General features: G+C 39.2%; 1 protein-coding gene across 4 annotated transcripts in view; it reads right to left on the reverse strand.

The window, feature by feature from the left end:
- Nucleotides 1–24,689, reverse strand: part of CSNK1G3 (casein kinase 1 gamma 3) — a 119,288-nt gene that overhangs the window by 37,824 nt on the left and 56,775 nt on the right. For all 4 annotated transcript variants that reach the window (XM_080677936.1, XM_080677937.1, XM_080677934.1 and 1 more), the window contains exons 5-6: nt 9,317–9,465; nt 7,544–7,778 (exon numbers count right to left, since the gene is read on the reverse strand). In XM_080677936.1, coding sequence (XP_080534062.1) covers nt 7,544–7,778; nt 9,317–9,465 — 384 coding nt within the window. The remainder of the gene's footprint in view (nt 1–7,543; nt 7,779–9,316; nt 9,466–24,689) is intronic.

The following is a 24,689-nucleotide window of genomic DNA, read 5'->3' on the forward strand; positions in this document are numbered from 1 at the left end:
CGGTCAAGGGCGTGTACCTTGGTTGCGGGCACATCCCCAGTGGGAGGTGTGCAGGAGGCAGCTGATCGATGTTTCTCTCTCATCGATGTTTCTAGCTCTCTGTCCCTCTCCCTTCCTCTCTGTAAAATATCAATAAAATATATTTTTTAAAAAAAATGAATATTTGGAAATATATACTACCAGATATATGTCCCTTTTCTATAAATACAGGAAAATATCTAAAAAAATATGCATCAAATCATTAGTAATCAGGGCTATGAGACTGGAGAACGAGACAGGACATTTCAATATCTCATTTCATATACTAAAAAATGTGGTATAATAGGAAATTTTTCTTCTATTTTGTATTATAACAATACTAGAGGCCCAGTGCACAAAATTCGTGCATAAGAAGGTTCCCTCAGCCCAGCCTGCACCCTCTCCAATCAGGGACCTCTTGGGGAATATCCGACTGCCAATTTAGGCCCAATCCCTGTGGACATCGGACATCCCTCTCGGAAACTGGGACCGCTGGCTCCTAATCGATCCTGCCTGCCTGCCTGATCACCTCTAACCCCTCTGCCAGCCTGCCTGATAGCCCCTAACTGCCTCTGCCTGCCTGCCTGCCTGCCTGATCACCCCAAACTGCTCCCCTGCTACCCTGATCGCCCCCAACTGCCCTCCCCTGCCATCCTGGTCACCTCCAACTGCCCTCCCCTGCTAGCCTGGTCGCCCACAACTGCCCTCATGTGCCGGCCTGGTCAGCCCCAATGGCCCTGCCCTGCCGACCTGGTTGTCCCCAACAGCCTTCCCCTGCTGGCCTGATCTCGCCCCAACTGCCCTCCCCTGTAGGCCTGATCTTGCCCCCAACTGCCCTCCCCTGCACGCCTGATCTCGCCCCAAACTGCCCTCCCCTGCCAGCCTGATCACCCCTAACAGCCTCTGCCTCGGCCCCCACCACCATGGCTTTGTCCAGAAAGAAGTCGGACATCCGGAAGATGGCCAGTCGACCCGGTCTAATTAGCATATTACCTTTTTAGTAGTATAGGTAGATTATATAGAATAGAATTACTTAAATGGGGGGGAGACTTTTTCATCAGGAGGAGATGTTCTCGGCAGACAAAAATACATAATCCTTCTATCTGGACTGATAGCCAGCCATATGCACTATACTGCCAAACTGGTCATTCAAAAATTGAACCGCTTTCTTACACCTTACACCAAACAGCTGTTGCCCTTAAAACCCCTCCTCAGCCCCCACCTTAGGTTCTGCCTTCGCAGTTCACCCAGATTAGGTTCTGATTGGCTGGTTTCTATGCCAGTCAGTGTCAAAAGCTCTGCCTCCTAGGCAGCCAATGGCTCCTCGCAGTTGACCCAGATTTGGTTCTGATTGGTCGGTGTCTATGCCAGTCAGTGTCTCCAGGCCTACCTCTGGGCCTGATCCGCAGCCGCCTGCCTCTCTCTCCAGGCCTGATCCGCAGCCTCCGCAGCAGCTGCAGATCAGGCCTTGCCTCTCTCTCTCTTTTTCTCTCTCTCTCTCCGGGCCTCACGAGCAGCTGCAGTGGCTGGTAATCAGGCTCTGCCTCTCTCTCCATGCCTCTCCTAAGGCCTGATCTGCAGCTGCCACGGCAGCGGCAAGGTCATTAGGCTTCTGGCCTGGCCCAAGGCCAGAGGCTAACAACCTCGCCGCACCCGCTTTGCCCCGCCCGCTGGCCACCAGCCTTGCTGTGATAGGAGCTTGTGGGCTGAGGGGGAGGGACCAAGAGGTGCTCCATGCACTTCCTGGTGACCGGTCATCTGTCTCATCATTTAGGTCGTAACGGCCCCTGGCCTTTTATAATGTAGAGAAGCATATGCTATTGAAAATAGCAAACTTTCAAAATAAGTAAAATAGATTTAAAGTTCTTTGTAAAGCCATTAATGAATGTGGGATGTGGGTAACATGAAAAAAAAATCAGTAATGCCTTTTATTACTAAAATTATATTTTATTAGGTACTGGAAGTATTAAGAATAAAAAGTCATGCCAAAAAATTCTGAAGTCTTGCCGAGAATCGGAATCAACCCCTGAATCTTTTAAAAGCCTTAAGTAAGCAGACCTAATGCCAGAGATTGATTCTTTGGGTACAACATGGAATAGAAGAATGTACATTTCACATATATTTTTTAATTAATTTCAGAGAGGAAGGGAGAGAGAGTTAGAAACATCAATGATGAGAGAGAATCATTGATCAGCTGCCTCTTGCACACCCCCCACTGCAAATTGAGCCCGCAAGCCAGGCATGTGCCCTTGACCGGAATCGAGCTAGGGACCCTTCAGTCCACAGGTCGACGCTCTATTCACTGAATCAAACCAGCTAGAATGTACATTTTAAAAGTTTAGCAGATAATTCTAAAGTAGAGTCAGACTTGATAAGCTCTAAAAAGAAAACTTCTTTCACTGAAGTATTTAATTATTTAACATATAAAATACATACATTATAGGGGTACAGTTTGATAAACGTTAACAACACACACACCTAAGTACCACCTATTAAAGGACCTTTGTGTAACTTCTAGTTTGAGGCCATTGCGAATAAAACTGTTATGAACATTCTTATGCAAGTCTTTGTGTGACATATGCTTTCATTTCTCTTGCGTAAATATCTAGGAGTGGATTACTGTGTCATATGGAAAGTATAGGTTTAACGTTATAATGAACTTCTACACTCTTCTCCAAAGGGGTAGTGCCATTTTATATTTCCACCAGCGATGTAGGAGAGTTCCAGTTGCTCCAGAGCTTATTCAACATTTACTAGCAGTAGAGCCAATCTTTTAAATTTTAGCCATGCTGGTGGCCATGAAGTATGAGCTCGCTGTGATTAAATTTGAATTCCACTAGTAACTAATATTTTTGAACATCATTTCATATGTTACTGGTCATTCACACATCTTTTTGTTAAGTGTCTGTTCAAATATTTAACGCATTTTTTAAGTTCTATTCATTGTCTTATTCTAAAGTTGTAAGAATTGTTTGTATATTCTGGATATGTCATTTTCAGATATAAATTTTACAAATACTTTCTCCCTCATCGACGTTTCTATCTCTCTATCCCTCTCCCTTCCTCTCTCTAAAATAAAATTTTTAAAAACTCACAAAACTGGAGAATTTCTTGAAGAAAAATTAGGATAAAAATGTTGTGATCTTAGGGTAGTCAAAGATTTCCTAGTAAATTTGGCTTCTTTCAAAGAACAGAAGTGCCCATTTTGATACTGACCTCACTCCCTTCAAAAAATTAACCAAAATGGATCACATACCTAACTTTTAAAAACAAAATTATAAAATTCCTAGAAAATAACACAAGAAAGATGGCCTTGGTTTTGGCAATGATTTTTAGATACAATAACATAAGTATAATCCATGAAAGAAATAATAAGCTAGACTTCATTAAAATTAATAACTCCAGCTCTGTAAAGACACCATCAAAAGAATGAAAAGATAAGCCACAGACTGGGAGAAAATATTTGCAGAAGACACATCTCATAAAGGACTGTTATCCACAATATATAAAGAACTCTTAAAATTCAAAAATAAGAAAATAACCTGATTACGACTGGGCCAAGACCTTAACAGACACCTCAAAAAAGAAGATATACAGTTGACAAACCCTATTTAATAAAGAGGTAATATGCAAAATGACCATCACTCCAACACACAAAATGGCCACTCCCATGTGGTCAAAGATGGTCGCCCCCATGTGGACTCAAGATGGCCGCCACAACGTGACCATCAGGGGAGGGCAGTTGGGGGTGACCAGGCTGGCAAGGGAGGGAAGTTAGGGGTGACCAGGCCTGAAGGGGAGTACAGTTAGGGGCAACCAGGCCTGCAGGGGAGGGCAGTTGAGGGCAACCAGGCCAGTAGGGGAGGGAAGTTAGGCATCAATCAGGCTGGCAAGGGAGTGGTTAGGGGGTGATCTGGCTGGCAGGCAGAAGCGGTTAGGGGCAGGCAGGCAGGCGAGCGGTTGGGAGCCAGCAGTCCTGGATTGTGAGTGGGATGTCCACTGGGATCGGGCCTAAACGGGCAGTCAGACATGCCTTGAGGGGTCCCAGATTGGAGAGGGTGCAGGCTGGGCTAAGGGACACCCCCCCACACACACGTGCATGGATTTCATGCACCAGGCCTCTAGTAAGTATATGAAAATCTCTAACATCATGTAATCAAAAAGTGCAAATTTCCATCTCTTAGAATGGTGTCTACAACATTGACAATAGCTAATGCTGCCAAGAATGTGGAATAGGAACTCTCATTCATGGTTGGTGGGATTGCAAAATGGTACACCCACTTTGGAAGACAGTTTGAGGGTTTCTTACAAAACTAAATATACTCTGACCATACAATCCAGCATTAAGATCCTTGGTATTTACCCAAACGAGTTGAAATCTTATGCCCGCATAAAAACACACACGGATGTTTATAGCAGTGTTAGTCCTAATTGCCAAAACTTGGAAGCAATGAAGATGTCCATCAGTAGGTGTACAAATAATCTATAGTACTTCCAGACAAAAGAATATTATTCAGCACTAAAAAGAAATGAGCTATCAAGCCATGAAAAAACATGGAGTCTTAAATGCTTATTACTACATGAACTATACCCGTCTGAAAAGGCTACATACTGTATATTTCCAACTATATGGCATCTGGAAAAGGAAAAACTATGTTAACAGTAAAAAGACCAGTGGTTACCAGGTGTTGGAGGGAGATACGATTAGGTAGAGCATAGAAGATGCTTAGGGAAATGAAACTACTCTGTATGACACTACAATAGTGATACATGCTATTATAAAATTTGTCCAAAACCACAGAATATACAACACCAAGAATAAACCCTATTTAAACTATGAACTCTAGGTGACAATGATGTATCAATGTATGTACTAGTATATCAATTATAACAATTGTTCCCCTCTGGTAGGGAATGTAGCTAATGCATGTTTGGGGACATGGAGTATAAGAAAAATCTCTGTACCTTCCACCTAATTTCTATGAATCTAAAACTGCTCTTAAAAAAAAAAAAAAAAAAAAAAGTCTATCTTAAAAAATACTATTTAAATGCATTTTCTCTAAACTTACTTAGATAAAGGTATATATCCTAGCACTCTCCAACTGACGTATCACTATATAAAATAGTAATCATACAAAAATTATGACCCTGGCCTAGCCAGTGTGGCTCAGTTGGTCGACCCATGCATCAAGAGGTCGCCCGTTCAATTCCCGGTAAGGGCACATATCCAGTTGCAGGTTCCATCCCCAGTTGGGGGAATGCAGGAGGCAGTGGACCGATATTTTTGCTCTCAGATCAATGTTTCCCTTTCTCTCAGATCAATGTTTCTCTTTCTCTCAGATCAATTTCTCTCTCTCTCTCTCTCTCTCAAAATCAATTTTAAAAATCGTCTTTAAAAAAACTAACACTGGGCCATAGGAAAGTTGTGAGTTCATGTCTCACAATAAAATGGTGATGGACCTCTGTTGGTTGTTATAAAAGAGCTTGTTAATAACTACCATGAAATGGAAATTTCTTACAACTAAATATAGGCGTGCCGGGTTTTAATAAAAGACACAGTTTTGAAAGTTGAATATCTATCCAATCATATTTTAAATCTATTGAGAAAGTGTGCTACTGAAAGGCACTCCCCACAAGCACTACCTAAACCCAACTTGTGCTTTATAATTTTAGGTGTTTGAAACTTACTTTTCTTAAAGAAGGGCAAATTTACATTTTTCAGGTATTTTCAGACATCTGCAAAGAAAAATACCATGAGCCTACTATCAGGCCAGCTGTCAGGGAAGATGCCAAGTGCTATTTAGTTCTGAATGAGCAGAAGCAGAGACATGCAGTATACAGCTTGTAAGTCTGGGGAGAACAGTTAGACTTGGCTAAACTAGGAGTTGGAAGTTGGATTAGATAACTTATAAGGTCCTGTACAAATTATGGTCATATATTGGAGGTACATTTGAGCAGTGATGATGGATAATGCATGTTCCTGTCTATTCTCCCTTAAGAAAGTAGAACCTAAAAGCATAAATTTAAGTTTGGTTTCCTCTTGTATGAAAATCAACCATAGCGTAAGACTTAACAATAATCAATTGTAAATACATCTTAGAACTGAATGTTTTTAAAAAGTCACAAAAATAATTCCATGGGAAAGAATATATTATAAAAAGAACCTCGCCCAGCCAGTGTAGCTCAGTGGTTGAACTTCAACCCAAGCACCAAGAGGTTGCTGGTTCGATTCCATGAGTCCATATCAATAGAAGTCAGTAAAAGGGGGAAGAGAAAGCTTTTGCTTATATCAGAATATCAACTAACTACATAATTGATGGAGTTAGAAAATCATCAATGGATGCTAAATCTAGTGAATAAAAATATGATGAGGAACAACATGTTTACAAAATCTCAAAGATCAACTTACAAAACACTTTTTAATAACAAAGGGAAAATAAGAAACTGTTAAGTGGAGGAAATTAGCAGACCCTACCCTACACAAATTATCAAGATACTTGGAACCAAGTGACATCATGCACCTCTTGACATTTTGCAGTGAGAACATATCACTTCTATGATATTTGTGCTAAGAATGCATACCAAAATATAATCATGAGGAAATATCAGACTGACGCAAATGGAGAGCATTCTACAAAACAGTCTATACTTCACCAAAATATTAAGGTCATGAACCATAAAGAGAGGGGAGGAACTGCTCCAGATGAAAAGAAACTAAAGAAATATGATAAATAAATGATAATGTGTGGTCCTGGACTAGGAAAAAATAAAAGCTGTAAGAAATCCTGTGAGGTTGGTATTATTTTATTCTTTTAATGAATAAGGAAACCAAAGTCATATAGCTAGTACATAGTAAAAGTAAACAGTATCGCTAAGGTATGTCCTCTTAGCATTAAATATATTAGGCATTTGTTATTTCCTGGCTAACTGTATCAAAGAACTATATTCTCAATCAAAAATATTTGCACAAACTAAATTCAGTTAGAATTAAATATTCTCTCATATCCTTTTAACAGAAATAATCAAATGCATCACCCTCACTGTATCAAAGTTGAACATTTCAAATTATATTTTTTAAAAAGACATAGTGAATGCAAAGATATCTGTCATTCATTTGCTCTAGAACAACTAATTTTAAAAGTGTTTTATTAAGCCTGGCCAGTGTGGCTCAGTGGTTGAGCATCAACCTATAAACCAGGAGGTCAGTTTAATTCCAGGTTGGGGCACAAGCCCCGGTTGTAGACTCGATCCCCAGGATGGGGTGTGCAGGAGGCAGTGGATCAATGATTCTCTCTCATCACTGATGTTTTTTTCTCTCTCTCTCCCTCTCCTTGCTCTCTGAAATAAACAAAAATGTATTTTTAACAATAAAATAAATATTAAATTTAAATAAAAGTAAACTCTAGCTAGATGTGATAAATAAAAATTATAAAAGCAGTTGTAACCTGCAAAAACTGAACAATAACAAATATTGAAACTCACACCGTTAGCATAGTTACTGAATTCAAACAAAAGGTACACATACCTTTTCCTAAATGTGTATTTATGCTCATATATCTAGCTGTTCCTGTAAGGCTCTTGTGCTCTCTGTATGGTATGTGTTTCTTTGTCTCTGGATCAATATATTCCTTCGCCAAACCAAAATCTATAATATGAATAACTTGCTGGGTTTTATTTCCTGGTCGTCCTATTAAGAAGTTCTCAGGTTTTACATCTCTGTATATCAAGTTCTTTGAATGAACATATTCCATACGAGAAATCTTGATTTTAAAAAGAGAAGGAAGATAAACTTTAAGCTTTGACTAGCATAAAAAAGCATGATAGAGGCAAGACAACTTTCAGAATAAAAACAACATAAAAAAAATCAGAAATTGTTTCAACGCTTTAAAAGTAACATATCAATCTATAGCTTCTCAAATATATATCTGATTATGATTAAAATTCTTTGCTTTTACTATTAATGTCACTTATAAATGAACATGTTTGAATTTAATGAATTCCTTTCAAATCAGTAAGCCTGATTTAATCAACACTTTAAGATAATGCTGTATCATAAAATCGAAAAGCTTTACCAATACTAAATCTTGAACTCAAAATATAAAGACATATTCACAAAGTTGCAGTTTATTCTTCATCAGTTAAATAATCAAGCAACTTTTACAATTATATTTTAAAAACTTAAAAAGTCTAAACTGTTAAATAAAAACAATTAACAGAGTACCCTTTAGTAAATCTTCTTTTTGTAACTTGTTTTCTTTACATTTTCCTTAGGTATGAAACATTTTAAAGGATCTTAAAACTTTAAAATTTTCAAATATACTCTAATAATTATACAGTACATTTTTATTGTTTTACACATTCTCAAATAATGTCCAGTGTGCAAACTGTCACAAAACAGAACATTACAAATAAAATAAAATTGCATCATTTAGTGATAATCATGATTGACAATGCAATATAAATATACTGTAAACATAATGTAAACTCAGGCCATTTTAGTTGGTTAACAAATTTGGGTAGTATAATATATAATATTCTATAGCCTATACTTTTAGTTAATGATATATTATGAGCATTTTCCAGGTCATGAAACTTTCTTTTAATACACACCTTGCATTAAAAGTATGTATTATTTTAAATGCATACTTTACTATTATATGGCTATTAACAACCTATTCAACTAATCCTGTTATTTCTGTACATTTGGGTTGTTTCCACTTTATTATAAATATCCTTACACAAAAACCTTTAAGTACAGCTGAATACGTCCACTGGACAAATTTATAGAATTGGAATTAATGAGTCAATGGAAGAAAACAATTTTAAGACTTCTGCAGCATACTTCTATTGACATTTATTTCAAAATTGCCTTAAAATCATCCTCTAAATTTGTTTTACCATAGAGTCATTAAAATTTAAATAATTTAGAAAACTTCTCATTTTTTCAGCCATCAGAATTTATTACCAAGATTTATAATCCATGTTTTTGAGGGTTTTCTTTTCTAAGTATTCACATCTAAATGAAAAGTGCTGGAAACAACTTAATTCTCAAACTGAGTATTCTGATCTTAAAGCAATAAAATATTAATTATTTCATAAAAATAAAACACTATACCTGATTCAGTTATTTTAAGTTACATGCATCCTAAAAAAGACAATAATATGAAAGCAGAAACATTTGTATTAAGTTGAATGCTCTGCAAGATAATATAGCAAAACTTGAAACTTTTAATACAAATTTGTGACTACAGAACCACACAATTGTTCAAATGACTTCAAAGCACCCTGCTTTACTTACCAGTTGGATAGCTATCATGAGAACTGTTTTAAGAGAAAATGTTCTATCACACAAATCAAACAAATCTTCCAAACTAGGTCCCAGCAGTTCCAGCACCATAGCGTTGTATTTACCACAAGGGCCAAAATAGTAAACTTGAGGTATGCCATCTGAGGGGGGGGGAGAAGAAGAAAGGATTTTAATAACTTCCTTATCTTCAATATCAAACTTTTCTTCCTAGAAAATTCAATTAAAAATTAATTTTGTAGTTTCAAGAACTACAGCAGTAGTTTTACATTTCCCATGGATACAATAAACTTTTCCTGACCCAGCCTTCTCCTACTAGAGTGTAGCCTGGTTACACTTCTACAGCAGCTGCATGATTGAACTACATTACAAACAGTGCTTCATTGTTGGTCTCTACCACCTCATCAAAGACAGGAACTGGGCATTTTAGTCTTATATTTCCATGACCTAGAGAAATGCTTGGCACCTAGGAAAGATTTGATTTTCACTGAACAAAAGAGTCACTGTTCTCTTTAATAACACTGTGGTAGGCATAATGCTAAAATCAGCCTCCAAGAGTCCCATCCCCTGCACAATCTCCTCCCTCTAAGTGTGGGCAAAATTCCCAGATTTCACTTGTGATCAGGTTATGTTATATGGCAAAGGTGATATAATTAATACCCCTATCAGTGGACTTTAAATGAATCAATAGTATTCTGGTGGGCCTAATCTAATCAGGTAAGTCCCTTAAAAAGAGGGTCTGGAAGTCAGAGACCTTCAGATTCAAAGCACAGAAAAGCTTTCCTGTTGACCTTAAAGAAGCAAACAACCATGTTTTGGAGAAAATCATATGCCAGAAAATGATGGGAAGGCTCTAGGAACTGAAGTACTTGGTCCCACAGCCATGAAGAACTGAATTCTGGGAATAGCCAGTGAGCTAGGAAGAGGACTGAGCCTCAGGTAATATTGTAATCTGGGTTTACATCTTGATTTCAGCCAGGCAAGACCCTCAAAAGAGGACCCAGCTAAGCCATGCCTGAACTCCTGACCCCTGGAAATTGGCAGATAATAAAATCTACTGTTCTATGCCACCAGTTACTGAATTATTCAACAATACAAACTAATTAAACTCCAAATTTAAAGTCTAAATGCACAGAAATCATCTGTATTTTTAGAACTATAAGACTCCCAAGTAACAAATATAAATAGGTGATCAATTTATCTTAACACTGCATTTATCTATTCATCATGAGGAAATGAACTTCTCCCAGCTTAAATGTCTCTGTTTTACTTACAAGTGATATAGAATTTTTTAGAAGGGAAAAAATCTTTTTAATAAATCCTTCCCATTTTTTTTTTTAAGTAAAGACCTTGGGAAACGTAACTTTATTCTCTGTTTCCTCTATCATTGTGAATATTTATTGCACGGACATAACAGAAAACATTCAACTAGAAGCCAGGACTACTAGTTTCATAGTTTATCCCAATATTAACCATTTAACCTCTCAAGGAGGTTTGCATTGGCTTATCTATAGTACTGGGAGCTCAATGCACAAATTTGTGCACCTTGAAAGGAACTGTGGGCTCTGGGGCTATGGCAGGCGTCCTCAAACTGCGGCCCGCCGAGGACATTTATCCCGCCCGCTGGTTGCCGCTGCCTGTCCTGCTTAGCAGCTGACTCATCCCGGGCCCACAGTGCGCATAGGAATTTGTTCATAGTTTTTTTTGTAAACTATAATCCGGCCCTCCAACGGTCTGAGGGACAGTGAACTGGCCCCCTGTTTAAAAAGTTTGAGGACCCCTGGGCTATGGTGTGCACAGGGGCGGGTCTCAGCCCATCCTCCACGCCCTCGCCTGGCCCCTCCCTCCACAGCCCCTGGTCCCATCTGCCTGCAGCCCCACTCCTGCCATTGCCGGGCACTGGCAGCGGGTGTGAGCGGGGCCAGTGCCGACAGCAGGTTTGAGCACCCGGTGGGACTGCAGCACGTGGGAGCAAAGAATTTTCAGTAACCACCAGAGGCTCACCCCAATGACAGCGACCAGCACTCCGCCTTGGTCTGGCACCCCCACTTACCTGCTCCACCATCCCACCACAGCCAACACTCTCCATGTTCCATGCTCTGCCACCTGCTGTTGACACCCGCCAGGTACCGCATGCGCCGCTGGTGGTCAACGCATGTCATAGCGACCAGTTGTTCAGTTGTTCTGCCATTCGGTCTATTTGCATATTAGCCTTTTATTATATAGGACTAGTGGCCCAGTGCATAAAATTCGTGCACGGGGGGGGGGGGTGTCCCTCAGCCCGGCCTGCACCCTCTCCAATCTGGGACCCCTCAGGGGATGTCCAACTGCTGGATGGGGCCTAAACGGGCAGTCAGACATCCCTCTTGCAATCCGGGACCACTGGCTCCTAACTGCTCACCTACCTGCCTGCCTGATCGCCCCTAACCACTCTGCCTGCTGGCCTGCTCGCCCCCAACTGCCCCCCCCGCCAGCCTTCTCGCCCCAAACTGCCCCCCCTTGCTGGCCTGCTCGCCCCAAATTGCCCACCTGCTGGCCTGCTCGCCCCAAACTGCTCCGCCCGCCAGCCTGATCACCCCCAACTGCCCTCCCCTCCTGGCCTGATTACCCCTAACGGCCTCTGCCTTGGCACCGCCACCATGGCTTTGTCCGGAAGGACGTCCGGAAGATCTCCCAGAAGGTCTCCCAGACTAATTAGTATATTACCCTTTTATTAGTATAGATTACTAGTTTGGATAAGACTAGTGTTTCTCAAATGTGAATCTGAGTGAGGTAGCAGAACATCTAAAGATAAGGAGGTAAGATAATATAATCAGGGCAGGGATGAAGGGAAGGGGACAAGTTCAAATTGCATACATAGCCTCCTCCCCAGAAACAGAGATTCCCATACATGCCCATGTGTATATGTCAGCACCCCCATCTCTCTCTCGTCTGTCTCTCTCTCTCACATACACACACACAGAACTGCCACTGGGAATCACTATTGTAGTATGTGGTAGTATGTATGAATTACTCTTACCAAATCCACTCTTATCGTATGTGTGTCACCTACCCCTCACATGTATAAAAGTAGATGAGAGGCTCACTAAAGTTTATTCCAACTCTAAAATACTGCTTTTACAAAGCCATATACTTTAAGAGCCGAGAGCGGCAATTAAGACTTATCAACAGCCCTCAGCTACTAAGCTTTTAAAATTATTTCTACAGTGACATTTTCCTCTCTATATCATGGGAATTTTTTAATTTTAGCAATCTCTAATAACTCATTTCCACCCTTTAGTTTGTTGCTTCTGATCTGGGTGCAAGGAAACCAGATCATCAAGCTTGTTAGAACTATATATAGAATATAAAAATAAACAGGTCTGAAGTTCTTCAATGGAACTCTGTCAAAGGCTTTTCTACTTCCTCCTGAGTCACCATCTATATTTCTAGTAGTTAAAGTTGTGTAATGATCACTGAATAAGGTAGCAACATATTTTGGTTTATTAAAAGACTAACTTTTTTCAAATGTTTTCAAAGGTTTCCAAAAATGGAAAACCACTTAAGAAATTCAACAAATGCTTTTTGAGCATCCGCTATATCTTTTTGGGACTGGGTTAGACATAACCGATTATGTGTGAACAAGATGCCATGATCAAGGATGATTTAACCCAGGAAAACAAGTTTAGGTTTCTATTTAGAAATCCATCAATGTCACTCACCATAATGACAGATTAAATGTGAAAAAGCATTAGATCACCTTAATAGATGCTGAAAAAGCATCTGACATGGCTCTCAGCAGATTTGGAATAGAAGGTCCTCAACCTGGCAAAGGCATCTAAAAAAACTCCCAGCTAGCATCAGACCTGAAGGTGACAGACTAGGAACAAGAGAAGGATGTCTGTCCACTTTCATCTCTTCTATTCAACAATGCAATGAAGCAAAAAGAAAAAGAAATAAAAGGCATTTCGAAAATGAACAGTCTGTTGATTTAAGAAAACCTAAAATACTTGTTCCTATTTGATACAAACAATGAAGTTCACGTTTTCAAGTAAAACTTAGAATTTTGCAAAATTTGTATCTGCCATGATGAACCTGAAAGCTTCTGCAATACTTAAAGAAACAAAGAAACCCTTTCTGATAAAACTTGTGATGATACTATTACAATTTAAATTTGGTAATGAAATGTATCATTATTTGAAATAACCTAATGAACCAGTATTTTCCGAATCACCAATGCATATATTTACAAATTCATGCACAAGTAATTGATCTATTAAAAGTATGATGGATAGTATTGCAAGAGAGAACAGGAAAAGTTTTTTTTTATATGGTTTCTAACTCTACATTGCAACTGACCTTTAAGAAACAATCCCCTGCCCTAACCATTCTGATCAGTGGTTAGAACATCAGCCGGAGTACAGAAGGGTCATGGGTTTGATTCCCAGGCTAGAGCATGTGCCTTGGTTGCATGCTCCACACCCCGCCCCGCCACCGCCCCGCAAGGCGCACGTGGTGGGCACCAATCCATGTGTCTCTCTCACCTCTCTCTCCCTCTCTCTTTTTCTCTCTCTCTTCTTCCCTATCTCCCCCTCTCCTTCTTCCCTTTCACTCTGTATAAAAATCAATGGAAGCCCAGCTGATGTAGCTCAGTGATTGAGGGTGAACCCATGAACCAGGAGGCCATGGTTTGATTCCCCATCAGGGCACAAGCCTGGGTTGCAGGCTCAATTGCCAGTAGGGGGGCATACAGGAGGCAGCTGATTGATGAAATTCATCATTGATGTTTCTACCTCTCTCTCCCTCTTCCTTTCTCTCTCTGAAATCAATAAAAAACATATTTTTAATAAATAAAAAAAATAGAAGCCAATGAAAAACCATTCTCAGGTGATTAAAAATAAAAACAAGAAAAACAATCACCTGTGAAGTTTTGGTATAGTATCAAAAGGATATTAACAATTTAAAAGTTAATTTATTAATCAAGGTTTACAAAGTTGTGAGTTAAAACCTTGTTGACGAGAATATGAACTGGTACATTTTTGGAGGAACTTGCCTTTCCCTTTTCCAAGTAAACAAAAGTATGCATACAGTGATGTTGAAGCTGCACTGCTTGTAACAGTAAAAAACAACAACAGGGAACAACCTAAACATCCACCAACCCTGGACTAATTAGGCAAAATATGTCATACCTATTTTGGAAGCACAAGTGATTTCTACTTTCTCTTTTATATTTCTAAAACTTTTCTAAATTGTTCTGAAAAACACGTGCTACCTTTACAATCAGTAATAAAATGCACATTTTAAAAATTCTTTTGGGACCACAAAGAAAAACTTGAATTAGAAGAAGATTTAGACCATATTTATTTAATCCACACATTAACTGTAACTGAGCTAGTATTTCTCAAATACTCTCCCTAATATTCAAAGTTACATAGCCTTACCTCTACTCTTAACTATTAACTTCATTTTGGAGTTCTTAGGAATAAAGCAAAGTATACTATTCAGACTATAATGCAAGTCTAGCTTCCTCTCCCCACCATAGCTGCCTAATAGAAGGAATAAATAGATCCATGCTAAGGCCCACATTTACTCTGCCTCACTTGGTTTGAACACGTCTAAGGTTGCATTTCAAACAATTTCTACCCTAGTTCTGCCATCCAAGTTGTCAAACTTTTGTTTTTATCCAACTTTCAAGTCTGCTCTTTTCAAACTATCTCTGAAGCATGACCCAAATTCATAATTATTCCCACAGAATTTCTCATAGCCAAGGGAAGGTATGCATTAAGTTAAGTCTGTTCTGCTATACTTTAGTAAGCCAGCTCACTGTTGGGAGGAGAATGTGTACCTAACATGTACATTCAAACAAGTGATATGCATACCATACCTTTGGTTTCTAAAATAACACCATGAAAAAGGTCAGCAAAGGGACAAAAATGAGCTACTCCAATTTTCTCCAAAATTTTCTTTCTTTAATGGTTTCAAAGTGTCTCACAATTATGTATCTCAAAGTGTCTCAGAATTATGTATGTCTACATTATCCAAAATGACTAAGTCCCATAAATAGCATTATATTTCTGTAAGTTTAAACAGACATTGAGTCTCCAATATGAATGAAAATACCTCAGCTTTATCATGCAATGTAATTTTACCTTAAAATATGACTCAGTACAAATTATTGGTGAAAAAAAGATGACCTAGCTCTGAATGACTTCTTGAGATACATACTGTTTTGTGAGTCAATGAATATGTAAACTTTATAGATAACTATTGATAATGTATTTCAACACAAATTCTATGTCATTGAAATATAAAATCAAGAGTTACACATTTTTTTACAATCATGAATATAAAGCAAGCTCTGTAAAGAACAAACTAGATTTCATTTCCAAAGACAGGTCTGTGTTGTTTTCTAACAAAAGGGCTAGGGAGTATGCTAAGCAAAAACAAAACAAAACAATCACAGCAATATAAATATGGTAGTCAAGACCACAAGGAAGTGTTTTTGGAAGTGGGAGAGGTAAGGGAAAAGACGATAACAGAAGAGAAAGGCTCAGAAAGAAGGCTTAGCAGGAAGAGTAATGAAGGTGTTAAGTTACTAGCTGTCTCTTGATCAAAGTATTTGGCTACTGAATTGCATGGATGCAATCCAACTCATGGGCAAAAGCAAGCTTTTGTATTTGTTCCTATATCTAGTGAAATTTCAACTATAAACTTTTACTCCGCCCAATTCCCATTATTCTAAAATTATTTTTTGAAACTACTATAAAAAGCCACCCATTGTGAATTCATGAAAGTTCTGATAATTTCCAACATCAGTATTTTTCAGGGATGCTTATTAGCATCTCCACTTTTCAAGACAAGTGTATTTTATTTTTCCCAAGCAAAGCTCAACAATGGGCCCGAATACAAAAATCACATATTATTTGAAAATACAATCTTACACATACTCTACCCAAATTAATTTTACATTTCAGCATTCTATTTAAGTGACGAATAACATTAATTTATGTCACAAAACAACATAAGGAGGTCTAATACTCTTTAAGATTACTTAGTACTGTGAGCCAGGCATTGAAATACTTCAGTTCCTTATAAGTAAGTGAGAGTTAAGCATATCATTAAAAGAAATAATATCAGAATGTTTCTTTCCATTTTCAGGTTCAGTAGTATTCATGTTGGAGAAAGAACAACAAAAAATATTCTTGTTAGAAAATTTAAAATTTACAGATCTAGTTAAGAAAACTTAAAATCTGATTACAAATACTAAGTACAGATTATCACATAGGCTATGTTCTTTTCCAAAGCAGTTTTACTTTAAGGCATTCTTAACCTTTAGCATAAATGCTTATACTCCTAGCTCAGCAGTTCTCAACATATGGTCTGGAAATACTTGGGGACAGATGTAGATGGTCCATGAGACCCTTTCAGGAGGTCAATGACATCAAATTACTTTTATAATAACACTAAGATGTTATTTACCTTTTAAGTAAATAGTCAGTTTTCCAGAGGCTATATGACATAATTTGACAATGGACTGAATGAATGAAGAAGATATGAGAACCTGGCTGTTTTCTATTAAGCCAGATATTAAAGAGGTGTCCAAAATATGTAAAACAAGGCCACTTTTCTCACTTTTTCTTATTTGGAATATATAGTCAGTTGTGATTTTAAAATATAGTTATATTAAAATGAATTACTGTGGCAATGTTTTTATATTTCTATTTTAATTTCTCAAATGGTAACTATCAACAGCTATAACCCACAATAGGAAAAGTTCTCTGGGATCCTCAAAAAGTTTTAGGAGTATAAAAGAACCCTGAGACCCAAAAATTTTAAGCTCTGATATGAACAAACAGGTGCCATGAGTTCCAGACTTGGTAAAAGTTACTCCATTAAAATACCACAGCACCCGCATTTAGTAGTAAAACTCTACCACTTAACCTCAAATAAAAGGAATAAAGCCACCCGAACTGTAAAAAAGAAGCAATAGTTCTAAATTGTAAAGAACATTAAGAAAGTAACATCATAAGTATTCTTAATTATATTAAATATTCAATGAATATCATGTGAATATGATATATTATTCATTATTCAGTTATTATCCTCTTTGGACCTAAATAATTTTAAAAAAATGAATTGTATCATTTTTACTCCAAGCTTTAAGATTATAAACTTTTTCTTCTAACAATGTGCTACTTTATATTTAAATCTAAAATAAAACATGAAATATAAAAGCAACGTATTGTTTTACATGGCTTTTTGCTTTCTTTCTTTTTAATATTAAATAGGAATTAACAAAAATGATGCTGTATTTTAGAAAATTAAATCTTTTATCTCCATTTAGTCATATCCTATTCAAAAAGTATGGTTTCTTTTTTAAGATTCTTATGTGATTAATTAATCTCTAAAAATACTATAATTACCATGTAATATACAACAATCCTAAAACGTATACCACACAAACCAAACATATTTCAAGAATTCATAGCATAGCATTCTTTAAATGTGCACATTCTCCATAAACTATAACAGAAAAACTTTGTACACTTCCATATACTAGTACCAATGTACACATATATTCACATATCCTATCTAATAAAAGAGTAATATGCAGATTGACCATCACTCCAACACACAAGATGGCTGCCCCCATGTGGTCAAATATCCAGCCCCAATGTGGACACAAGATGGCCACCACAAGATGGCCAGCAGGGGAGGGCAGTTGGGAGAGACCAGGCTTGCAAGGGAGGGCAGTTGGGGGCGATCGAGCCTGCAGGGGAGGGCAGTTAGGGGTGACCAAGCCGGCAGAGGAGGGAAGTTGGGGGCGACCAGGCCTGCAGGGAAAGGCAGTTGGGGGGGATCCAGGCCTGCAGGGGAGGGCAGTTGCGGGGGACCAGGCCTGCAGAGGAGGGTAGTTGGGGGGGACCAGGCCTGCAGGGGAGGGCAGTTAGGGGTGACCAGGCCTGCAGGGGAGGGCAGTTAGGGGTGACCAGGCTTTCAGGGGAGGGCAGTTAGGGGCAAACAGGCTGGCAGGGGAGCAGTTAGGCATAATCAAGCTGGCAGGGAGTGGTTAGGGGGTGATCAGGCTGGCAGGCAGAAGCGGTTAGGGGCAATCAGGAAGGCAGGCAAGCAGTTGGGAGCCAGCAGTCCTGGATTGTGAGAGGGATGTCCGACTGCCCGTTTAGGCCTGATCCTAAACAGGCAGTCGGACATCCCTCGAGAGGTCCCAGATTGGAGAGGGTGCAGGCTGGGCTGAGGGACACCCCCCCCCCCGTGCATGAATTTCGTGCACCAGGCCTCTAGTCCTATATATATAAAAGTAATACGCAAATTAGGCTGGGACACCATAACGGGTCACAACTGGACAGGAGGAGGTTGCGCACGCAGGTGAGGCCCGGAGCAGAGACAGAGACAGGGGGTCTGCCCGAGCCAGCATGGCGGCTCGGGCGGCCCTGGAGCGGACACAGGCAGGGGAGCCGGGGGACGCTGCGAGTCAGGCGCAGGTCCCGGCCCCCCACGGGGTGCCTCCTCGTGCGATTTCAATCGCACATTGGGCCTCTAGTCTTATATAATAAAAGAGTAATATGCAAATAGACTGAACAATAGAACAACCAAACAACCAATCAAATGCTAATGATATGCTATGGCTGCTCAATTGCTCGCTATGACATGCACTGACCACCAGGGAGCAGACAGTCAACTGGTCGGCCAGTCGCTATGACGTGCACTGACCACCAGGGGGCAGATGCTCTGACCAGTAGGTTAGCTTGCTGCTGGGGTCTGGCCGATCGGGACTGAGCGAGATGGGCCAGACACGCCCTGGAGCCCTCCCGTGGTCCCTCCCCGGCCTGATCATGCACCGATGGAGTCCCTCAGCCTGGCCTGTACCCTCTCGCAATCTGGGACCCCTCAGGGGATGTCGGAGAGCCGGTTTCAGCCTGATCCCGCAGGCAACTCCCCTTGGGAGAGCGCCAGACACAGGGCTCATGGCTGGCGAGCACTGCTGCGGCAGCGTGAGCCTCTCCCGATCGGGGACTGATTGGGCATGAGCCCGCCGCAGGCACAGTGGGGCTGGGATAAGCGGGAGCAGTGGGTAGGAGCTACAGGCAGTGTTGGACTGCGGGTTTCGGCCCGATCCCTGCAGGCCACCCAGAGAGACCCCACCTGTGCACGAATTCGTGCACCAGGCCTCTAATAAATTAGTAAAAGTTTAGCAATGCATAACTTACAGGAATTCTCATACAGAAGAGTCCTCTATAAAGAATTAGAATTATTACATATACTTCAGATGTCTTCTAAAAGCCATTAATCTAAGATAGAAAAGAGAACTCTAAGAATCTGCTACATAAACTGTTGATTATCTGGACTGAGATTAAGTCTTCACTAACCACCTACTCACATAGTATTCTTCATTATTTTTGTTGATACCAAAATACTGTAAGTAATATTCTAATTAGTTTATTCACTTAACTTTCCTGGTGTTTACAATATTTTCTCTCAGTTTTCTCAAACAGACACTTCTATATAAAAATAACAGAATTTCTTAAATTTAAGACATGATCAGAGAAAAATCTAATCTGGCAATTCAGTGAAAAGAAGGAATTTTAGATATTACTGTATGTGTACACTCATGTTTACAAGGCTAATACTATTACATACAACGTTTATCAACAGTGAATAGTATGATAAAATTTCCATCCATTATGTAATTACCAACACTCGTTTAGCTAACAGACAGAGCTAAATAATATTGAAAAAATGTGAAAATGTATCTATAAACCAGAGCAAAACACACAGGAAACACATAAATCCTGACTTTTAACAAGGCACAAACTGAGAAGGCAGAAGAGTCAGTATAAAGAAAGAAGAGAAGCTCTTTTAACAGCTCTTAGAAGGCAATACTATACAGAAGTATAATTTTAGAAACAGCCACTGCTGCTATTATCAAATTGCATATTGTTTAGAACATCATAGCTCAGGAAACATAAAAAAATCAAGCCACTTGTTTGAGAAACAATGATATAAAAAATGCATGGTTTCAAACCGTATGTTTAATGTCATTTCTATAGTTAGTGATTTGCCATGAACAGTAATTTATGACAGAAAATTATTTTACTACAGAAAAAAAAGTTATTTTACTTTCTGTGATAAAGATAACAGCTTGATAAAGAAATTTCATGAAACAACTTAATTGCAAAGTTCCCCCAGTATTGGCTATTTAAAATCATCTGATGTCAAAGAAATCATTTAACATAAAAAAGCATTACTCAGAATCACATGTTCTCAAAAAAAAATTCCCTATAAATTTCAAAATATGCCCCAAGCATTTTCATAAAGTATCAATAATTCAACTAAACTTTTTCAAAGTATATAAAAAAATAAATTAAACCTAACCATTAAAACCAATCCTACTCTGAAAAGTAATTTATTTTCAGATGACTAAATTGTATAATTCAGTTCATTAAGTAAACATTTGCATATCTCCTTGCTTTATCATTTCCATTAATTTAAAAAATATTACTGATTTTCCTTCTATTTCTAGATCTCTAAAATGATAAATTAAATTTACCTAATGACTAGATAATAAAAATAAAATTAATTAAATAAAAATTTTTGAAATCAAATTAGTTTCTTTGTCAGAAATAAAGTAAAACTCAAAATTTATTAATATTAATTTTGTAAAATATTAAAATACCAAACTTTAAACATATAATCACAGAACTTAACAAGGAAATTTTGGAGATTTTATATCACAACTTTATATCTAATAAAACTGTCTATTATTCTCATTTAAGAATTTATCACTTTAATCATTTACCAAGGACCTACTTTATTGATCATTCTCAGTTTCAAGAATAAAAAAGATGAATATATTATTTCACTGCCGTCAAAGAGTTCCAATTTTAGTGGAAGAGATAGACATAAGCAAATAATAATATAATATGATATGGTAAAAGAAAAATAAAGATACAGTCACAAAAATTTCAGGTCCAAGAAAAAGTGTTTTGGGAGAGAACAGATGTAAGAAAATGCACTGCAAAAAAGGTGACATTTAGCTGGGCCTGAAAAAAGAAAGAATTCATTGAAAAAGAAAGTCATTCCAGAAAAAAGAATACAGACATGAAAATAATAAGGTCTATTCAAGGAATAGTAAGTTTAGGGTGACTAAAAAGTGCGTCAGTAGAAAGAGAAAGAAATTTGGACTTCATGCTAAGTAATAACCCTCTAGGATGAATAGAAGGTAAGGAGGAGGTGAGATGCACAACAGGAGGCCCAATTCAAAGAAAACTGACAAGGAGACTGGGAGAAGAGACAGAACTGACAGAATTTTCTGATTATCCCAAGAGACCAAAATCAAAGGTGACTAACATTTTCAGCTTTAATGTGTGTGCCACTAACAAGATAATCCAGAGAAGAAAACAGGTCTTTTGGAAGAGAGAGAAAAAATCATTGGAAAAGTAAGTAGAAAAGAAGGTAAGGAGCATAATTCTAGGTATATTAGAATTCTGATTCCAGTAGGGATATACACACACAACTAGATTTTAAGAATGGAGACAGGAGATAAAGAATTGGAAGTTATCTTTATATAGATCAGGGGTGGGGAACATACGTCCAGAGGCCTGTATAACACCCACAAAATCATTTGGTCTGACCCTGTCAAGGCAACTGCAGGTGGGTCTCGAAATTCAATAAATCTAGGGTCTTTTTTCATAGCAACGTAAGTTTGTTTCAAGTGGATTATATTAAGTGAATGATGTTATAAATATCCAAATGGACCTTGAGAGGAAAAAAATTCCCCAACACTGATATAAATAGTAATTTCATCCTTTCCTCCCTCCCTCCTGGTACAAACTATCCAGGATCATAAAGATGAAAGCCACATACTAAAAATAGGAGTAGGAAGTTAGAGAGTGCCCGATTCCTTACTTTTGAGTAACTATCTCAACCTTACATTGTCCACTTCAGAACTTATTTATTTTTCCTCACATAACATCTTTCACTTATTTAAGCTACTGTTGCGTGATTTTTGTTACTGGCAGTCAAACTCATTCCTATCCAATGCAGTAATCAGCATAGTTCTGCCAGTACCTCTTCCCTCATCATTCTCTGTATTTCCCCTGGGAGATCTCATCCATTCCCTTGGCTTGGAAACCACCTATGTGCTGATGGCTCCCAAATCTAGATCTTCAGTTTACTCAATAAATGTTGGGTGGATGTGACAAGACTAGTCAATACATTAAATTTTTGCTATCATAGAAAGTGATATTGGTATAAAACAATATTCCAATCCCATACAAAGCTAAATAATACAAAGGGCCAGACCCTCGTAATCACACTGCAGTAAAGTTGGACAATCTACTATATGTATATAACAGTTTCAGTGAACAAAATAAGAAAGATATTGTCAGGGAAGTTAAAGAAAGAGAGAGACATGTGGCCTTTATAAGAGCATCAAAACCCACACAGGTGGAACTAGATAAATTGTATATTTTTTCAAAAATATCTCATTAAGAGAAACCAAGATGGCGGCATAGGTAAACACCTGAACTTGCTGCCTCGCACAACCACTTCAAAACTACAACTAAAAGACAAAACAGACATCATCCAGAACCACAGGAAGGCTGGATAAGTGGAAATTCTACAACTGGAAGGGAAGAGAAAAGCTCACTGAGACTCAGAGGAGCTGCAGAAGCAAAGTGCAGAGGTACGGAGGCGCACACGCGCGCACGGAGAGGCCTGGCAACTGAGTACAGGGCTGTCTTTTTCAATCCACAGGGAGACACAAGCTCCCAACTGCTCTGAACTCCAGTTCCGGGCGAGACTCTGGGGACCCAGACTCATACAGGGGAAAACTGGACTGTCTGGCAGCGGGCGGAACTCAAGGGTGGCTTTCTCTCAGAGGTGCTTGCAGTGATTACCAAAGGAAACTGAGACCCAGGGGCCTCTTAGGGCAGGGCTGACAGGAAGCCACTGCTTTTTGCTCCACCCTGAGACTCTGCCCCATCCAAGCTATGCGCAGAGGCTTTTGCATATGAATGGCCTGGTCCTTTGAAATCTAAACTTACCTAACGAACTGCAGCTGAGTTAGAGAGACCCAGAACATCCGAAAGAAGGCCCAAGGCCCCACAGCAGCTTGCATTGCTTCACAGCTGGGCATCATCTGGGCACCTCCAAAACCCAAACAAAGAAGAGGAATCTGCAGATCTCTCCATAGCTCCTGCTGGGTGGCCTGAGGCAAAGGCTAAATTAGCACCTCCTTGGAGATCCAAGAGCCAGTGTACCCAGGGGTCAGAATAGGATCATCCAGATTACAACTCCTCAGATCCATAAGGGACACACTCAGGGGGCAGACTCAGTGAACACCAAAGTCCCACTGAAGCAAGTCTTGCCTCATAAGGGTATCTCCAGCACAGAAGTTCTCCCATCGTAGACAAAGCTGACCTTCACAGCCAATTGGCCTGGAGGTCAATTCCTCCCCAGTGATACCAACAACAATCAAGGCTTAACTACAACAAGACTGTGCACACAGCCCACAAAGGGGTGCACCAAGAGTGTCCACCTCAGGTAACTGGGGAGGCTAAGCCACTGGGCCCTATAGGACACCTAGCACACAAAGCCACTCTTATCAACTCAAGGAAGCAGCCAAAATGCGGAGACAAAGAAACAGGTCACAAATGAAAGAAATGGGAGGAAAGTAAACTACTGGATATAGAGTTCAAAACCTTATAGGTTATAACAGGGGTGGGCAAACTTTTTGACTCGAGGGCCACAATGGGTTCTTAAACTGGACCAGAGGGCCGGAACAAAAGCATGGATGGAGTGTTTGTGTGAACTAATATAAATTCAAAGTAAAGGAGCGGAGGGGAGAGCAAGAGAACCAGATAGAACAGCTGGATCCGGCCCGCGAGCCGTAGTTTGCCCACGGCTGGGTTATAAGGTTTTTCAAGAATTTTCTAGAAAAGGCCAATAAATTTAGTGAGACCCTCGAGGATATGAAAAAGGACCAACTAGAAATTAAGCATACACTGACTGAAATGAATAATAATATACAGAGATCCAACAGCAGACTAGAGGATCGCAAGAATCAAGTCAAAGATTTGAAATACAAAGAAGCAAAAAACATTCAACCGGAAAAGAAAAAAGAATCCAAAAATATGAACATGGTGTGAGGAGTCTCTGGGACAACTTCAAGCGTACCAACATCAGAATTATGGGGGTGCCAGAAGAAGAGAGAGAGCAAGATACTGAAAACCTATTAGAAGAAATAATGACAGAAAACTTTCCCTACCTGGTGAAAGAAATAGACTTACAAGTCCAGAAAGCACAGAGAACCCCAAACAAAAGGAATCCAAAGAGGACCACACCAAGACACATCATTATTAAAATG

Source organism: Plecotus auritus, assembly GCF_963455305.1.
Source record: "Plecotus auritus genome assembly, chromosome: 7".
Lineage (NCBI taxonomy): Eukaryota > Metazoa > Chordata > Mammalia > Chiroptera > Vespertilionidae > Plecotus > Plecotus auritus.